The sequence below is a fragment of the Columba livia genome, chromosome 2, assembly GCF_036013475.1.
Source record: "Columba livia isolate bColLiv1 breed racing homer chromosome 2, bColLiv1.pat.W.v2, whole genome shotgun sequence".
In the NCBI taxonomy this organism is placed as follows: Eukaryota; Metazoa; Chordata; class Aves; order Columbiformes; family Columbidae; genus Columba; species Columba livia.
In genome coordinates, this window is record NC_088603.1 from 97,223,818 (window position 1) to 97,241,347 (window position 17,530).

The window sequence follows — 17,530 nt, forward strand, 5'->3', positions numbered from 1 at the left end:
ATACCAAAGGCCCCATTAAAACTCTTCTACCTCAAACCTTAAGTGTCCTAATAAATGTATTCCAATCGCTATTACAAAGAAAACTATTAACAAAGTTAATATGCCTTCATACTAAAAAGACTGATTGATATAATAGGGAAAGGAATTTTTTTAACTTAGTCCTCCAGGAAACTGAAAGTGCTGTATCTGAACACACACAGCACTCAGTTACACTCTGTACTTCCACATCCAAGTGCCTGAGTATTAGCAAGGGGATGTGCCAGCAACCCTGCACATCACCTTCTGCTACTGCTTCCACTCCAGCTGTGCACTGGGGTAGCTGCTGAAGGCACCTTCAGGCACTTCTGTGAAATGCCAATTACTACTAGCAGTACTGCATTAGTGAGGAAGCAGAGCATCTCATCTTTTGTAGGTCCCAGGAACTACTTCAGAAAATTTTCACACAAGCGATGACAATTTGATCCCCGCTTTCTTTCACTTTCATAGCCCAATGAGATCGGTTGAGTAAAAATAAAAGCTGGAGCAGAATATCTGCATTTGTACAATTAATGTGAGCATGTGAAGTTAATCTTCACCTTCCTGAGGGCCTCACCTACAACAACGGAGAAAAGTCCACCTTCCTAAACTAAATATCATGTATTCAGACAATGCCACGTATATGGCAGAGATCACATATGAAGTACCAGGCCAATTTCTGGGGTCTGACAAGATTATGTTCCTATCTGCATTTATAAAATAGGTTCAGAGAAAATGACAAGCAGTTCTCTAGTGAGCACCTTTCAGAAAACTTAATGAAAACTAAAGGCTGAATAGGGGAACATAAGAATGGTTTTAAGACTGGAAAATATGGCACATTAAAGAGTGATTGCCTCAAAGTTTCACAAAATTATGTAGGGCTACAATCCTGGCAGGAGGTGATATTATCATACAAATCACTAAAACCATCAAAGGATGGAAGCTGAAATCTGCACCAAAGCAACTAGTGCCTGCCTGGAGCACTAAGTTCCCAGCACTTGCTGCCCAAGATTCAAGTTCCCAAATGTGTCGCTCATTCTGAAATCCACACGGCACTCAGGTCTGCTCTGAAAAGCCGAGGGCAGTGCAAGTCATGAAAACTGAGGTCACAAGTCTCTCAGTTTCTTGTAAGACTCCTCTGCTTCCAGAATCAGTAACAAAAATATTTTTTTCTGTTGGAATGTAAGAAGAATGAAACTTCTCTACTGCTAGACCCAAAGAAAGCATGTATCTTACCCGTGGTATGTGGCCTGCATGAGTGCTGTCCAGCCATGAACATTATCCTGTTTGTCAACATCAGCATTTTTCTCAACAAGGAGCTGAACAAGGGGCAGTTGTCCAGTCACAGCTGCAATCATTAATGGAGACGCACCATCAACATTGGTAATATTGACCTGACTTGGGTCTTCATCAACAATCTCTTTAACCAGCTGAAAGTTTCCTGTAAAACAGTGATAAAACATAATCTACATGAGCAACAGAGAACTTCTTAGCCACTGAATTAATATGTATTTTGATTTGCTGACATTGGTATACATTTGGTGGAATTCAAACAAACAAAAAACTAACGTACTAGAGCAATAGCAACAGTAAAGCTAAGTATCCGTGCTGAGTTTTGGTCTTTTAGTTGATTAGTACATCTTCCCAGGCTACATAGAATTGTAGCATAAGCAGGAAGCACTGTTTTCCCTCATTTTCCCTACCTGTACACTTACAGTGCAATCCCATAACAAGAATCATTTTCTGAAATGAACAACTACGCTATAAAGTCTGTAAAAACTGCAGTGCATCCCACATGTGAAGACACGAGTGGGGAATATTTATATTAAATTATCATAAGATCATGTCACACAAGGAAAACTGATGATGCTGAAACAACACGATTTGTCCTTCAGCAGGCTGAAGATCCCTGTTCCATTTCCATAGGCTGATATCACAGAAAGCAACAATTTTAGAACCAAAGAGAGTGGATACAAAGGCACTCTGAAAGGTGGTGGAGGCCATTCCTTGCCTTAGGCAGATAAATGCCCTATGTCACACTGACCCATAAGTTCCTCTTACAAAGATGGTTCACTGATTCTAAAAACCTCTACTGTTACAATTCCACAGCCTCCCAAGGTTAATTAATCTATTCCGGTGATGAATTTTCTTATATTCAGAAAGGTTGTTTTTTTCTTTTTCAATCTGTCTCCAATATTCAAACTAAATCTTCAGTGCAAAACTTCCCCACTCTTTACTCAAAAGTCATGCATTATTCCTGTCATCTTTCTAGTTCTCTAAAAGTGAACCTAAAATTCAAATTTCCACATAAAGAGGCTGGTAGTCACTGAGTTCTTGTCAAAGTTACAAAAAAAAATACAAACATGTATTTTAACTAGGCTGTGGTTTGTTTTTTGTTTGTTTTCTAAATTTTAATAAAGGTAGGAACAAGCACTTTTTAAAAATGTATTACATAGTCAGGGTCATCGTAAGCAGAAAGTTCACTCAACTCTCTTACTTTTTTCATGACATATGGTAGGCAAAAGCAGGGAAGAAACTAAGAGGAAAAAACACCTGTGTGACTGAATATGTACCACCATAGAAACAAAGGCAAGAAGAAGCAAATCATCAACTGCCATGCAAATTGAAAAAAATCTCATCTTTAAAAAAAACTTCAGATGTCAAACTGCTTCGTGACATGGGCTGCCTTCCACTCAGTCACAAGCATGAACATTTTCCTTGGAAAGCCAGCCAGAATCCCAGACAATCCCTGCAGGCACTTGAACACACTCACTGAAACTACCACCCATCCGCGCCACGCAGCTAATTTCTTGGAACGGGAAAGACACAAAAGCATGGAACTACTTTTTTTAAGTCCCAGTTTAGTAAAAGATGGAAGGTGTTTTTTAAACACAGACCCGCATCACAGAGTTTGTTAAACTGAAACCCTGGAACCCTGGAGACTCCAGAATTGACTTTGGCCTGGACACCTCTTAACCTAGTGATTTGGGTTTTTTAACAGTGCTGCCATCCATAGCCAAGTATTTCAAAAAAAAAAAAAAAAAAAAAAAAAAAAAAAAAAAAAATCAGTATGTTTACCAGCATTTATCTGGCTTCCCCTCAAGACTCCTTCTGATCCAGAACTAACATTTATAAATTTCAAACTAAAAGTCGCAGGGATATAAGAAGAGCAGCTGAACTCTCTAAACTCTAACAGATTCAAAGCCTTCCTAGAAAGAGGTTTTGGTAGCTTTTATGTGAAGAGCTGACATTTAAGAGAGAGCTCCCCATACTGCTACCTATCACCTCTTTCTCCTCTACTATGTCTGCTCATTTCCAGCTCTGGCATCCTGAAAAACCATAAAGTTCCTGAGATGGTGACTTATGATGGTTAGTTAAAAACCAACTGTTAAACTGCTGCACCAAAACCAGGATGGGATCTGAAGACTAAGGCCAGGCTTGATCATTTAAAACACACCTCTAACTCTTCAATAGGAATGTTGTAACAGTAAAACTTGGAAGAACAGTAAAACTTGGAATGAATGTTGATTTTCAGATGCATTGTTGATTTTCAGATGCATTGCTGAAATCCATTTGGATGGATGTTGAGAAAAAATGGTATTTTCCTTCACAAAAATCACTCATTTACAAATCGTAAAAAAAAAAAACCTAAAAATCCATCAGAAACTGTGAAAGTTGCTAACTTGGAGCTCTCTGCAGGTTGCAGCTCCCTGTTGAAAGTAAGAAGGTGAACCACACCAAAGGCTTTATCATTATGTTACAGTCAGGAGTGGGCACCTGGACATAAAAGCTGAAATGAGAGGTAGTTGTGCTCAACCCTAAAGTTTACGTATTCTCTATGCATGTATCACAGTCGGAGTGGGGGGTTAAAGGCAACTTTCAGTGCATTATGACCAGATTTTCTATGCCACAGAAGGCACAGCCCCAGTAACGATTATTAGGTCCAATGCATGCACAAGGCTGTATTACCAATGTCTCCTCATTGTCTGGGGCATCTTAGTCCCAACTAAGGGCAGGCTGACTAGAGAAGAAACAAACCTCTTAGATCTCATGGAATACCTCTCACAACTTCACTGGATGGAATATTTAAACTCACATGAGAATGACAGATTCCAATATTTGAAAAAAAAAAATAAATAGATCCATCAGGAACTTTACTACTTAGTGACTATTTTTTTCTGACTGTCTATATAGCTAGGACTGCTGGCAATAGGCTAAATGTAGCTGAAAATATATATGTAAATGGTAAAACACCAATTTCAAGAGCAGTAATCAGATAAGGTTCAAGTACTGAATCTCTCCAACCTGTCAAAGAAATTGCAAACAGCGCAGAGTTTTCTGACCTGTGACATTACCAGAAGCCTCAGCAAAAAGTGAATAGTCCTGTTTCCCATGACAAAGCCATCAGTGAGCCTGAAGCCCGATCCATCATTTCAGCACTTTTTCCTGTGCTGGAAGACACAGGAAAACTAGTAACCAAAAAGCAGCTTGCCATCTGCCCCGGCTGCAACTCACCAGAGCCTGGACCAAATTTAAATCAACAGGATGGCACTGGCTCTTTCATGTTTGCCATGGAACAGTTTTACTAGTTGTGTGCTCATGAAAGAACAGGCAAGATCTGAGACACTTATTATTTTCTTGAAGCAACTGTAAAACGCAATTACAATGTTCATATGGGGTAGAGGCCAGTATATACTCTGCACCAATTAGCACTTTTGTTGTCATAACTATAAGTTTTTCAGGAAGGAAAAAAAAAAAATCATATTAAAGGTAGCATGGTCATGGAATAACTGGAACTACTAAATCACACCATTTTGACATGAAAGGCACAACAAGTTACAAGAACCAGACATGGTAGAAGAGTCTCATCAGTACTCACCCAATTTCAAAGCATGGAACACATCAGGTTGCCTTTTTTCTGTATCTGGAAGAAATACAGATATTACTATTAGCAATCTTCTAAAAAGTAAGAATTTCTAGTAACATTTCTATAGCAAAAACTATTAAAAATTTACATAAAGGTACTATAAAACACATGTTTGGACATACCTTTATTAAGAACACAGAAAGCACTGATTACCTTTGTATTCCCTTTGGGAAGAATAACTCACCTGTACAGTTAGTTGCCTGTGCAGAGTTACAGCTACAAACTGTAACACAGCATCGGTACAGGCTTTTGCCTTTCAGCTTCCATTCTCTATCAGGAAATTCTATCTGGAAACTTACATGTTTCCTGCCTGGAAGACTAAAAGATCAATCAAAGAATCACAGTATGGTTCTGTGGTCTCATGTAATCCTCTGTGTAACAGCAAACACTCACAGAGAACTGGATCATTTTGAAAGGCAACTCAAAAGGAGTTTTACAAGATGTCCCATTTTTATTTCCTCTTCAGTATTGCCAACTTAATTTCTGAAGGTCACAAAAATAATAGTGATGATTTAACTACACAGCTTGCTATTAATAAATATCCTTCAGCTCCCAGATCATCATTCTTATAATAAGAACTGTAATTATTACAAATTCTAGCATTTTTGGTGAAGGATCTTTCCTTTGACATGCCTTCAAAGTGCTTTGAAACTGCTGACACTATGTAAGATGAGGAAAAAATAGTGACATATCTTGCACCTGCCACTCACACCGGAAACCCTCCCCGTCATCCAAAGCATTACCGACACTACAGAACCAATGGGCTAAAAAAGATTTTAAGGAAAAAAAGGAGATGGTAAGAGATTTCCTGAGCCCAATTCTGTCGTTTTCATGATAATACAGAAAATATTAATGTTCATAGCTTGGCTCCAAAGGAAGTAATTTGAAAATGCTAAACAAAAACTATTGCTGGAAAGCCCTCCCAAACCATGAGAAACTGTTATTTCAAGACTGGCAAATAGAGCTGTGGGTCCTACATTTTCTCCTGGTTCAGCCGCTGATATTATAGAAGCAACTGAGCTCACAATGGGAAAACAGATTTCAAAAGGCTAGTTTAAGAAAGGACCAGACTCCGTACTTGGGGCGTGAAAGGCCTAGAAGAGACGCAGCCTCAGGTAGCAGAGAACAAGGAAATTCCAGAAGGAAGGACTGTCATCTGAGTGAGCTGAAGCAAGGACAGGGACAGAACACAGGCAATACCCAGGCCACTTCAGGTAGTTTTGAATTTGTTACTGAAAACAGCCCTGAGAAGGACTGGATGGGTGGTAGCATCTGGAAAAGGTTCGTTCTAGAGCTAGTCACATCCTTAGATTTCTTAGCAAGCACTCCAAAGCTGAAAAATCCCAGTTCGGCTCTTCCAAACCTTCCTGTTAAGCACCTCCCAACACTGGTTTGAATCATAAAGCACAAACACCTTGAAAAGTGTCCCCAAACAGCCATATACAGAACAAAGTCTCAACCTCTGAAATTACTTATTTGCACTCAAATATCCAACACAATGCACCAACTAAACTGTGTGATTTCAGGAACAGATTTAACGCATTTCTGTTAGCATAAACAAATCTCTGGAGAAGTAAAGGGAAGAAAATCCACAATATTTTTAACAAACCTAAAGTAAGACATTAATAACATTATTTTATAGAACCAGCTAGAGAGAAAAGCTAATTTGGAAAGATATCTTGGAGAGACATCTGCAATAAGTAAGAAATTTTAGACCTAAATTCATTAACATTTCAAACTAACAGGTGACAGCAAGTAGGTTTAACCTTTATCTTCAATAAAGACAAAAATCTTGGGAAATTACACACAAAATACTGTCAACAGAATGTGAGTTTGTTTAGTAATTAAAAAAATTGGAAACTTACTGGTAAAGACACACAATATACACTATTCTGTACTTTTGGTTGAGCGGATGGTATTGGATATACTAGTTAAAACTGAAGGGAAAATGTTGCAGTCTAAGTTCGCTCACACCTTCCTAAGCCTTCAGATGCCCTAATACAAGATACAACCTACAAAATCCTGGATTTCTTGTGTCCCTCTAGGCTCATGGCTACAGCTACATAACCACCACACATTCTTTAATTACATGGTCACAAAAAGTTTCTTTACCCGTTCTCTTGTCTCAGTGTACATAATAATTTGTTACAGAGCAAAATTAAAAACCATAAAAACAGCATTTCTTAACTTCATTTTAACTGAGATTTGCATTGAAATAATGTTATTTTAATCTAGTTTTGCATATACACAAGCATGGCATGTGTCCCTTTTGGTGTGTACACACACAAACAGGCATATTCACATTTCAAGGAAAGAAGGAGGTTGCCTGTAAATTTTATGAAGTCCTGAAGTTAATTAAGTATTCCCCTCTCCTGAAAGGAACAAAAGAAAGGGACATGCTCACTTACTATTCATCCACATTAATACTTGGTTTTCTTAGAAAACACAGTCCACTACCAAAGGACTTTAAAGACGTTTAATATATTCAGAGTGTGCTACAAGAAACCTTTAGGTTAACATCGTCTGGTCTTCTGCATGTCACAGGCCTTGTATGTGACTCCCAGCACCACTGCACACCTCTACTAAGTCACTCCAGGTTGAAGCTTCACCACAAAACAGTGTCTTATTTCCCATTCAAGTTCTTCTAACCTTATACTCACAGTTGTGGGTTTTTTTGTCCTTTGGCTGACATATAAAAAGGCCCTCCAGTATTTGATTTCCTGTCCTTAACGTGGACGCTTTATTAGTCACCCCTCTTACCCACTTCCCCATGGAACTAGACAAATTGAACTTCTTCAGTCCCCCCTTACAAGGCCTAGATTTGATACCTATTAGGTTTTGAGTCTGCAATATCCTTTCTTTGATATCCTAATTCTGTTTTTTCTGTCCACTCTTTAGAGCTGTTTTAAGTAAGCCTTCATAATTTTCTTCCTAAATGAGCATCTGGATCATGTGTTTGAAATGCAGATAACATTTAAAACATTAAAACATTCTAAAATGTTTCACAAGAGTTTTATTGCAGGACAGGAATCTCGTCATGCTAACATGGAGGAAACATGCTGAAGCTGGGCATTCCTGCCTCACCCAAGGTAGGTGTACCCACTCTAAACATTTACAAGGGAGCCTAGTTACAAATTAAAAAAGAACGTGATGTACACACAAAATATCCCTTCAATTTCTAAACATGCAATCAAAACTTCAAGACAGAGAAACAAATAACTAACACTCCATACCTGCGTGGGGTCTGATCGTTGTGAGAGATTCCAGGTAGTCCTTCATGTCTTTGTGTTTGAAGCCAACAGAGATTTCAAAAGGTGTTTTATGTAGTACGTTCAAGTGATCAGGATTGGCACCCTTCTCCATGAGCTGTTGTGCCAAGCTCACCTTCCCACTAACAGCTGCCAGCATTAAAGGGCTCCAGCCCATAGTCTTCACAGTGTAATTACAATCAGCTCCCCAGTCTAACAACAGATGTACCACTGCCTCATGTCCATGCTGAGCGGCTGCCATTAGTGGAGTGATATCGGGAAGGTCATCTCTGCTGCTGTTAAGTACGCTTGTGCTAAAATGGTCATAATTGTCTACAAAAGCTCCAGATTCCAGCAACAATTTCACCATGCTGACATGGCCACCTCTGGAGGCCATTGTGAGGACACTGGCTCCTAACTTATTCTGTGCATTGAGATCAGCGCCGTTCTCCAGCAAGATGTGAGCCACGCTTAGATGTCCAAACCTTGAGAGAAAGAGATAACGAGGAGAATTAACACCCTGGATGGCAGAGACTTTTCAACAAAAACCAGCATACTCTGAACATAGAAAACTGTTACCAAATTTGCCTACTGACTAATACACTATGTAGCATTGTGCACACACCGCTGAATGTGACACTGGTTACCTTACTGGAGGGGAGCAACCAACAGCTAAGGACTGTAAACTAAACCATTCCATTTGTACCAGTGATCCTACTCATAAACCAGGCACCAATTTAAGAGGACGTTCTGGCCACAGCAGCGACATGCTACCCTCATTTTCAACTGCATGAAATCAATATGTAACTTCCATAAACCACAAAGTCACTTTCATCTTCTTATTTCCAGGCCTGTATCACATTGACGAATCAAAGCCATTTTGTTGGCAGAGATCTTAATTAAGTACCCTTGTTACTACTGAATGAGTACAAATTACAGAGTCAATGCTAAAGGAAAAAAAAAACAAACTGTTTTATGAACTACATAGCCAATCCTTTGTCTTTGCACCATCCCTTGCTTTCCAATTATGAACCATTAACAAAGCCCCACAATGGAAGAAGGTTCAAAGATGTGCCCATCAAGCTCAGGGAAGAATGTAGCACGTGGCCACAGCTGTTGTAAAGAAAGCTGAACTTCTCTCAGCACAAAGAAGACCAGAGGGTGGCCTCTTTTTCTTTCAAGAAACAGCTCTCTCAGCAGAGTGGGACAACTGGCTACGTGAACAGCCTTCCCTAAAACAATCAAGAGAAAGTAGTATCTTCCCGAGTCAGTCAGACCAGCACAGCCCAACAGAGAGCACCAAAACTGAGCAACCAACAGAAATAATTCAGAAGAGAGGAAGGGGCCACATACTCCTTCCTGGCAACTGGGGACATCCAGTATCGTGATGGTGAGCATCCAGGGACTAGTAACCTGCACACTGTTTGTCTTGTGGTTCAACTCTGTGTTACCATTCCTATGATAGCCTTGTGTTGTGATTTTTCAGTAGATTGCTGTCTCACTAGGCTCAATCAAAATCCTGTGTAACATCAAATATCTTCCAATAGGGACACTTGGTATTAAAGCATTAAACCCTTCTTGTGTGGAATATCTAAAAGAACTTGAACAGAGTACTGAACTCTTACACTAGTTTCATCAGTAACACAGTTTCAATACCACTTGACTACCAGAGGCTCTGGTAGTTTGTCAGTATGCAAAAGACAACCATGCAAGCCACGCACCCAACCAGCTACCTAACCGTAAGAAAATGGAAACCCATTACTGTTCCTCAGGAGAGGAATCCCACATTTTAATAAACATAATGCATTGACAAGATGAGTACTTTGTGCTGTTGTGGATATCATGCATTACTTCATGCTTGTGCAGTGTTTAACACAAACTTTGATCCTGAAGGCAGCCTTTGTACACTGCAGCAAAGCAAATGCTTGTTGAGGATATCCTGAAGAATGCTGGTAATCACTAACAGCAGACATGAGACCAAAACTTCCTAGTTTCATTTCAAAAAGAACACAGTCACAGAAGAACGACTCTGGGACCTGTCTAATCCCTAGGTCTATCCTGGTAGTCTTCACTGCATCACCTCAGTGAAGCCTGCAAGCACTGTACACGAGTAATTTTATGTATATATATTATCTCCTGTCCAATGTCAACAGGGCTAACCACAGCCAGAAAACTAAACATGTACATAGTTTGGAACTTGCATTTGTACAAACACTAGGTTTCCTTTTTGGTTATCCATTAAAAAGAAAAAAAGAAACACACTCTTCCACTTCAAGCTTTCTCCACAGGTTTCAGTGGTATCTGCAGTACTTTCCAAATGGCAGCAAGTAATTTCTCTGAAACAGTAATAGGGTTGTAGTGATATGAGTTTACTGTTTTTGGAGAGTAAATGTATGGTTTCCATTAAGGAGAAAGAAAAAATAAAATCTAAGAATGTTTCTGCAACTTTTTTCCTTTTTTTTTAACCTTTATAAAATAACAATTTTTTTCAACCTTGTCTCCTTGCTCTTACTGGGAAACCAGCTGTGTGACTCATTCTTTGGGAACTTTCTATGGGTTTTAATTGAAAAGAGAAATGTTGACTTTGAAACAGACTCTTTTCTTGTTAGTATTTTAATCTGTTACGAGGCAAGAAAAAAACAATCGCAAAAAAAAAAAAATTATCTTCTCAATTAAACATTCAATTACTACAGGAAAACACTGCCCTGTAACCTTGCAAAACACGTCTGTAAAGCCATAAGGTATCTGTATACATAAAGATAAGCGCAAACATGAGCATCAGGAACGCAGGAACCTCCCACAACCCAGCAGCGGGTTACACGAAGCACGGCGTCGTTGATGCAGAAAACAATCCGGTTTCGTCATTAAAAACCTCAGCAATGATTTCCCATGTCCTTCACCAAGCCATTCAGGAAAATATGGAAAAAGCCAAGTAAAAGGAATTATTTCTGTTTACTTCTGTGTGTTTTGCATCAACAGTGAGTTTTCAACAGGTGGGTAATGCATACCAGAAAAACACAACAACAAAATCCCCCACAGAAATTAAGTAAGAGTGTGCAAGTATCTTATTTCCACAGAAGGAAAGAGGAAAACAGTGGGTTTGTGTTCAGGCTACTTCTGACTGGGATTCCGCACTGGCTTTACCCAAGAAACAGCATGCACAACTTCAACCACCACACCCTTAATACAGAAAGATAAAACCTAATGCCCCGGGGTAACACTTGAACACATAAACTCGACAATCCCTCCCCACCCATGCCCCAGAGAAGAGGCGATCACTCGGCTCACCCTGCGGGCCTACAACATGGCGCCTCTCGCCCTCACCCACGCTGACCCGCCTGGAGCCACCCCCAGCGCTCCGGGGCGCCCTCCCCCGGCCTGGGAAGCAGCGTTTACGAGGGCTAAGGGCCCAAGCGCCAGCCCCGGGGCGGGGAGGGGAGGAATGCTGAACCTGTGCCCTTCCCCGCCCTGGGGCTGCCACCGGCGCGGCAGTCGCCCCGCCGCTGACTAGGCCGGTGCTTCGCGGTGGGGCGGGACGGCGGCCGGAGACACCCCGTACCTGGCCGCTTGCATGAGGGGGCTCCATCCGTAATGGTTCCTGCTCTGTACCGAGGCCCCCTTCCGCAGCAGAAACCGCACCAGCTGCTCGTGGCCTCCCGCCGCGGCGAACTGCAGCCCCGTGTTGCCGGCCTCGTCCGTGCAGTCCACGGGGACGCTGGGGGACGGTGGGGCGGTCGCTTCCCCGCGGGGCTCCGCTGCGGCCGCCGCCTCCTCGGTACCGCAGGAGGAGGCGGCCGCCGGGTCGGTGGTAGCGGCGCCGGGCAGGCCTAAGAGGCGCCGGGCGGTCTCGCAGTCGCCCTGCTCGCAGGCGCGGAGGAAGAGCTGGACTTGGGGGGGAACCCCGCACTCCCCCATGGGCAGCGCCGGCAAGCCCGAGCCGCTCGGCAGCCCACCACCGCCCCCGCCGGCGGCGGGGAGGAGGGGACTCCGCCGGCGGGAGGAGGGCGGCCGCAGCGCCCCGGCCGCTCTCGGAAGGCGGGGGCCTGGACCGCACGCCGCCCTCAGAGCCGGCAGGGAGCCTTCGCGGCTTCTATCGTCCGGCCACCCCCCGCTGGCAGTCCCGACGGTGTCACCGCGCACCATGCCCCTTCCCTAGGTGTCGTCCCCTCGCATCCGGGCTGTAGCCTTTTTCCACACATTCCTACTGCCATTACTGATGCAGAACAACAGCGAAGCTGGTGAGGGGCCTGGAGCACAAGTCTGATGAGGAGCAGCTGAGGGAACTGGGGCTGTTTAGCCTGGAGAAAAGGAGGCTGAGGGGAGACCTGATTGCTGTCTGCAACTACCTGAAAGGAGGCTGTAGCATGGTTGGTCTCTTCTCCTGAGTAGCAAGTGATAGGATGAGAGGAAATGGCCTCAAGTTGTTCCACGGGAGGTTCAGACTGGATATTAGGAAAAAATTGTCCATGCAATGGGTTGTCAGGTATTGGAACGGGCTGCCCATGGAAGTGGTGGAGTCACCATCCCTGGACGTGTTTAAAAGATTTATAGATTAAGTTCTTAGGGACAATAGTTTAGTGCCAGATTTAGGTTATGCCTGAACTCGATGATCCTGAGGGTCCCTTCCAACCGAAATGATTCTATGATTCTGTTCTATGACTCCCATACTATGAAGTGTCTCCACATTACATGTTTTTGTGCCCCCAGCCATTGCAGCAAGGCTTCACTGTGGGGTTTATTTAGTCTCACCCGATACAACAGCTAAGTTGACGAGGTGTGGTGTAGACAATAGAGTAGTGAGGTGGGTTGCAAACTGGCTTAAGGAGAGAAGCCAGAGAGTGGTAGTCAATGGTGCGGAGTCTAGTTGAAGGCCAGTATCTAGTGGAGTGCCTCAGGGGTCAGTACTGGGGCCAATATTATTCAATATATTCATTAACGATTTGGACGAGGGAATAGAGTGTCCTATCAGCAAGTTTGCTGATGACACTAAGCTGGGAGGAGTGGCTGACACACCAGAAGGCTGTGCTGCCATCCAGCGGGACCTGGACAGGCTGGAGAGTTGGGCGGGGAATAACCTAATGAAATTTAACAAGAGAAAGTGTAGAGTCCTGCATCTGGGCAGGAACAACCCCAGGTTCCAGTATAGGTTGAGAAATTAAATATTAGAGAGCAGTGTAGGGGAAAGGGACCTGGGGGTCCTGGTGGACAGCAGGATGACCATGAGCCAGCACTGTGCCCTTGTGGCCAGGAAGGCCAATGGCATACTGGGGTATATTAGAAGGGGGGTGGTTAGTAGGTCGAGAGAGGTCCTCCTTCCCCTCTACTCCGCCCTGGTGAGACCACATCTGGAATATTGTGTCCAGTTCTGGGCCCCTCAGTTCAAGAAGGACAGGGAACTGCTGGAGAGGGTCCAGCGTAGGGCAACCAAGATGATTAAGGGAGTGGAGCACCTCCCTTATGAAGAAAGGCTGAGGGAGCTGGGTCTCTTTAGTTTGGAGAAGAGGAGACTAAGGGGGGACCTCATTAATGTTTATAAATATGTAAAGGGTGAGTGCCATGAGGATGGAGCCAGGCTCTTCTTGGTGGCAAACAACGATAGGACAAGGGGTAATGGGATCAAGCTGGAACACAAGAGGTTCCGCTTAAATTTGAGAAAAAACTTCTTCTCAGTGAGGGTGCCAGAGCACTGGAACAGGCTGCCCAGGGAGGTTGTGGAGTCTCCTTCTCTGGAGACATTCAAAACCTGCCTGGACATGTTCCTGTGCGACCTCACCTAGGCGTTCCTGCTCCAGCAGGGGGATTGGACTAGATGATCTTTTGAGGTCCCTTCCAATCCCAAACATACTGTGATACTGTGACAGTCCCTTTTTTCTGCAATGTGACCTCTACAGCCTGGCATGGTCCCTCTCTGCTTGCATATTTCAGCCCTTAGTCACACCTTCCTACTTGGTTTTCCCTTCAGCGCAAAACCATTCTCTCCCTTCACTGAGATACAGGATTCACAGTTGAGTCATTCCCTAAAATTCGTTAATTTCCTGCTCCCTGAGAGCACAAATCTATTATGCTTTTTTTTTGTTTAAAGAGTTTGAGCATAAAATTGTGATTTCTTGTGGCATTTCTAAGTATCTTTCCCTGGCTTGAGCCTCTGAGGTGACTTCAAATCTTTTCCAGGTTATATTGATTTATAAAGTGAGGGGGAAAAAAACATAAAGCACTGATGAAATAATTCTTGAACTGCAGTTGACCAGTCACTTAAGGATATTGTATTGTGGCCCTATAAGTTCAGGCAGGTCATTACCTATTAAACTGGATTATTTTGATGGCAGATCATGGCACTTAATACACTAGTGCAGGGTCTGGGGACAAGAGGACTAGGAGAGATTATGGGGAATGTAATGAAACCACCAAACACCACTAAAATGAAGCCTTTCTTCCTCTGATCCACTTGCAAACCCAGCTTGCAACACCATCATGGCAAAGGACCAAACAAGTTACACTTGTAGGCAGACTCCAGCAAACAAGAGCTGTGTTTACGGCCACTTAAGTCAGTCGTCTGGGAAAAAAAAACTGTTCACAGCAAAGAAGAAAAAAAATTACTTACACCTTTGCAAATTTACCATTACAGAAAAGACAGGACAACCTCCTAGGCAGGGTAAATATTCAGTGATGCATCCTCCAGTATAGATAGTATAGTGTTAACTCATGTAAAACATGTAAATATGTAACATATGAATTTATGTTAAATAATTTCCTTAGATTTTTATGGTGGTCATCATCAGAGGAAAGACACATGGCTAAGCAGACTTTTGGTCTAGCCAGTACAACCATTTTTACATTATGATTATATGAATAGCTTGCCATTACCAATAAAGCTGGATGGTGCAATTCACTGTGTAAGATTTCAGAGCCTGGAAGAAGGGAATGGCAAGAGTGACTAATGCAATAAATTATTCATTATTCAAGAAAACTGGGTCATTCTTAACATATCAAAGTGCAAGCTCGGATATAGTCAAATTAGTGACATGATCACTCCGGTTTATTTTAGAGATAAGCTACTGAACATGTTGATTGTACAAATTTATGTTATGTAGCTGATGATTACGCTATCAAACTCTGCTAATGGTTTGGAACTCCAACAAAGATATCATGAATGTAATTAGGAACTTAACAGCAAGATGCAACTCTTATTTAAAGAAACTCATAAGTAAACAATATGAAATATTGTTTAAAAAAATGAGAAAGAAAATTATTTGTGCTAAATGCTGCTATCACATGATGGCCATTGCTAACTTCAGTCAGCATCCTAGGCATTTAGACAGATATGATCACTCAGTGATTTCTTCACCAATGAAAGAGCAACCTAAGCCTTTCAAACTATTCATTAGGGAAAGACGATGGAGAAAGCTTGGGTTGGAAAATATTAATAATATAGAAGAAAACAAACCCAAGATTCTCAAGTGCAGATTGTGCGTTACTCATTTGGGAGGTTTGTCCAAACTGCATCTGGTTTGTCCAATCTGCTTTAGACAATAAATTCCTTCATGTCACCAATGTGTTAATTTTTATAGGTCAGTGTTGGATTGCTCTGAGGCTAAAATAATTTAAAATTACAGAGAAAAAACATTGAATGAAAAAAATTGCTTTAGACTAAAGGAGATGAGAAAAGTGCAAGGAACAGAACAGCACACCAAAAAAGGCAGATAAGGCAAAAGCAAACATGCGAAGGCAACATTTGTGAAACTTTTCTAACAGAAGTCTCCACTGTAAATGATATCAAAACACCAGCAAGGATATAAATGGGCCAATGTAAGCTTTACTGAAGCTACTCACAAGGTGACATAAAGGAGATAAACTTAGAGCCATCGTTCTGCAAGAGGCAGAGCTCATCATTTGCAAAACAAAGCCTAGGAAACCATTAGGGCATGTAATGTACCTGTAGAGCTAGTAAAGTATAATACGGCAAATGTGCAGTGATGTAGAACTGCAAATTGGCCAGGTAACGTGACAAAAAATTCAGTTGCTTTTACAGTAATAATAGGATGTAATATATGTGGGCATATTCTCATACCATGATATAGAAGCTAATTTCTACCTCATATATAATTCAAGATCACATAATATGGAAGACTATAAAATGACCGTCATAATCAAAAGCATCTCAGAAATGGGAAAATGCAGGTACTCAATCAATCTGTTCCAAAGAAATGCAGAAAACTAGAGGCAGCTGACTCAGTCATAACCTTCATTATGAAAGTCTGGGAATTATGGCATCTCAAATCCCAAATACGATGGCATTATTTTCATGGCAATTCAAGGCCTAAAAGGCTTATTTTCTACTGTAAAACCTTGCTGATGTGAATCACGAGGAAGCCATACTGCTGAGAAAAAAAGAAAATTGAAAGTTTTAGCATGTGTTTTGTGTGAAGACTCTTATCTCCATCTTAAAGAAAAACATAGACATGTATATTAGACATACCATTAGAAAAGCAGATGTTTCTCCAGTATCATTAGACTCATATGTTAACTTCGGTCTTTTCAGGCATAGAAAAAGAAATAACCTTGAAAAAAGACAAAAAAAAGTGGTGATAAGTGCCTACAGTATAGGATGACTAAGATTAATTCCACTACGTAATATCCTCTTGAGGTCTTGGTTCGGAATTTTAATGATGACGTTTATGGCAGGTCTCCACTTTGTCTACTATAGCCAACTGCTATGACTTTGTAATGAAATTACTTCATTTATATGTTTCTGAATATGCCATAATTTTGATCAAACTTCCAACAATTATTTGCAGCTCAGTAGTTCAATTCACTGTATCTGCACAAGCATGTATGGAAAATCAGTCAGGTTTCCAGTGCAGCAGAGCTTGAACAGTCCTTACAGTAACACGTCACGTTATACCACGTTCCATGCACAGAACTGCAGTTTTGTTCCAATAGCTTTTGACAGCCAAGCCTTCTAGCCATGGCTTCCTTTGTGTATGATATTTCTTCTACTGCCTGCAGTTCATGCTTACTATTTAGCTAAGGAGAACATTCATGTATCAACAATATATACCTATAGCAAGCAAATATACTGATCGATGCCTTTAGCATGCACATCTTTACTACCTTTAAGATATCATGGCCTGCATATGACTTTTTGAAAAATATATTTTTTGTGTGTATGTGTATATATATGTAGACATAGGCACATACGTGTACAATGGTACAGGTTAGGTCTTGCATTCACTAATGCAGTCTGTTTTTATTGGCGTGTCAGTATGAGAATTACACAGCATTCGTCAGTCTGACAGAAGATCCCTGAAAGAGCTGACAGTTTCCATCTCACTCATCAAGT

The 17,530-nt window shown here is 41.7% G+C and overlaps 1 protein-coding gene across 4 annotated transcripts in view; it reads right to left on the bottom strand.

Annotated features, from left to right (window-relative positions):
- ANKS6 (ankyrin repeat and sterile alpha motif domain containing 6) overlaps positions 1 to 17,530 on the bottom strand; it is a 42,864-nt gene that overhangs the window by 22,165 nt on the left and 3,169 nt on the right. For 2 of the 4 annotated variants that reach the window (XM_065052919.1, XM_065052918.1), the window contains exons 3-6: positions 16,667 to 16,748; positions 8,176 to 8,675; positions 4,895 to 4,939; positions 1,252 to 1,456 (exon numbers count right to left, since the gene is read on the bottom strand). In XM_065052919.1, the coding sequence (XP_064908991.1) occupies positions 1,252 to 1,456; positions 4,895 to 4,939; positions 8,176 to 8,587 (662 nt within the window). In that variant the 5' untranslated portion in view covers positions 8,588 to 8,675; positions 16,667 to 16,748. Of the gene's footprint in view, positions 1 to 1,251; positions 1,457 to 4,894; positions 4,940 to 8,175; positions 8,676 to 11,478; positions 11,546 to 11,749; positions 12,252 to 16,666; positions 16,749 to 17,530 lie in introns of those variants that run through there. The other 2 variants (XM_065052916.1, XM_065052920.1) reach the window with 2 other exon arrangements.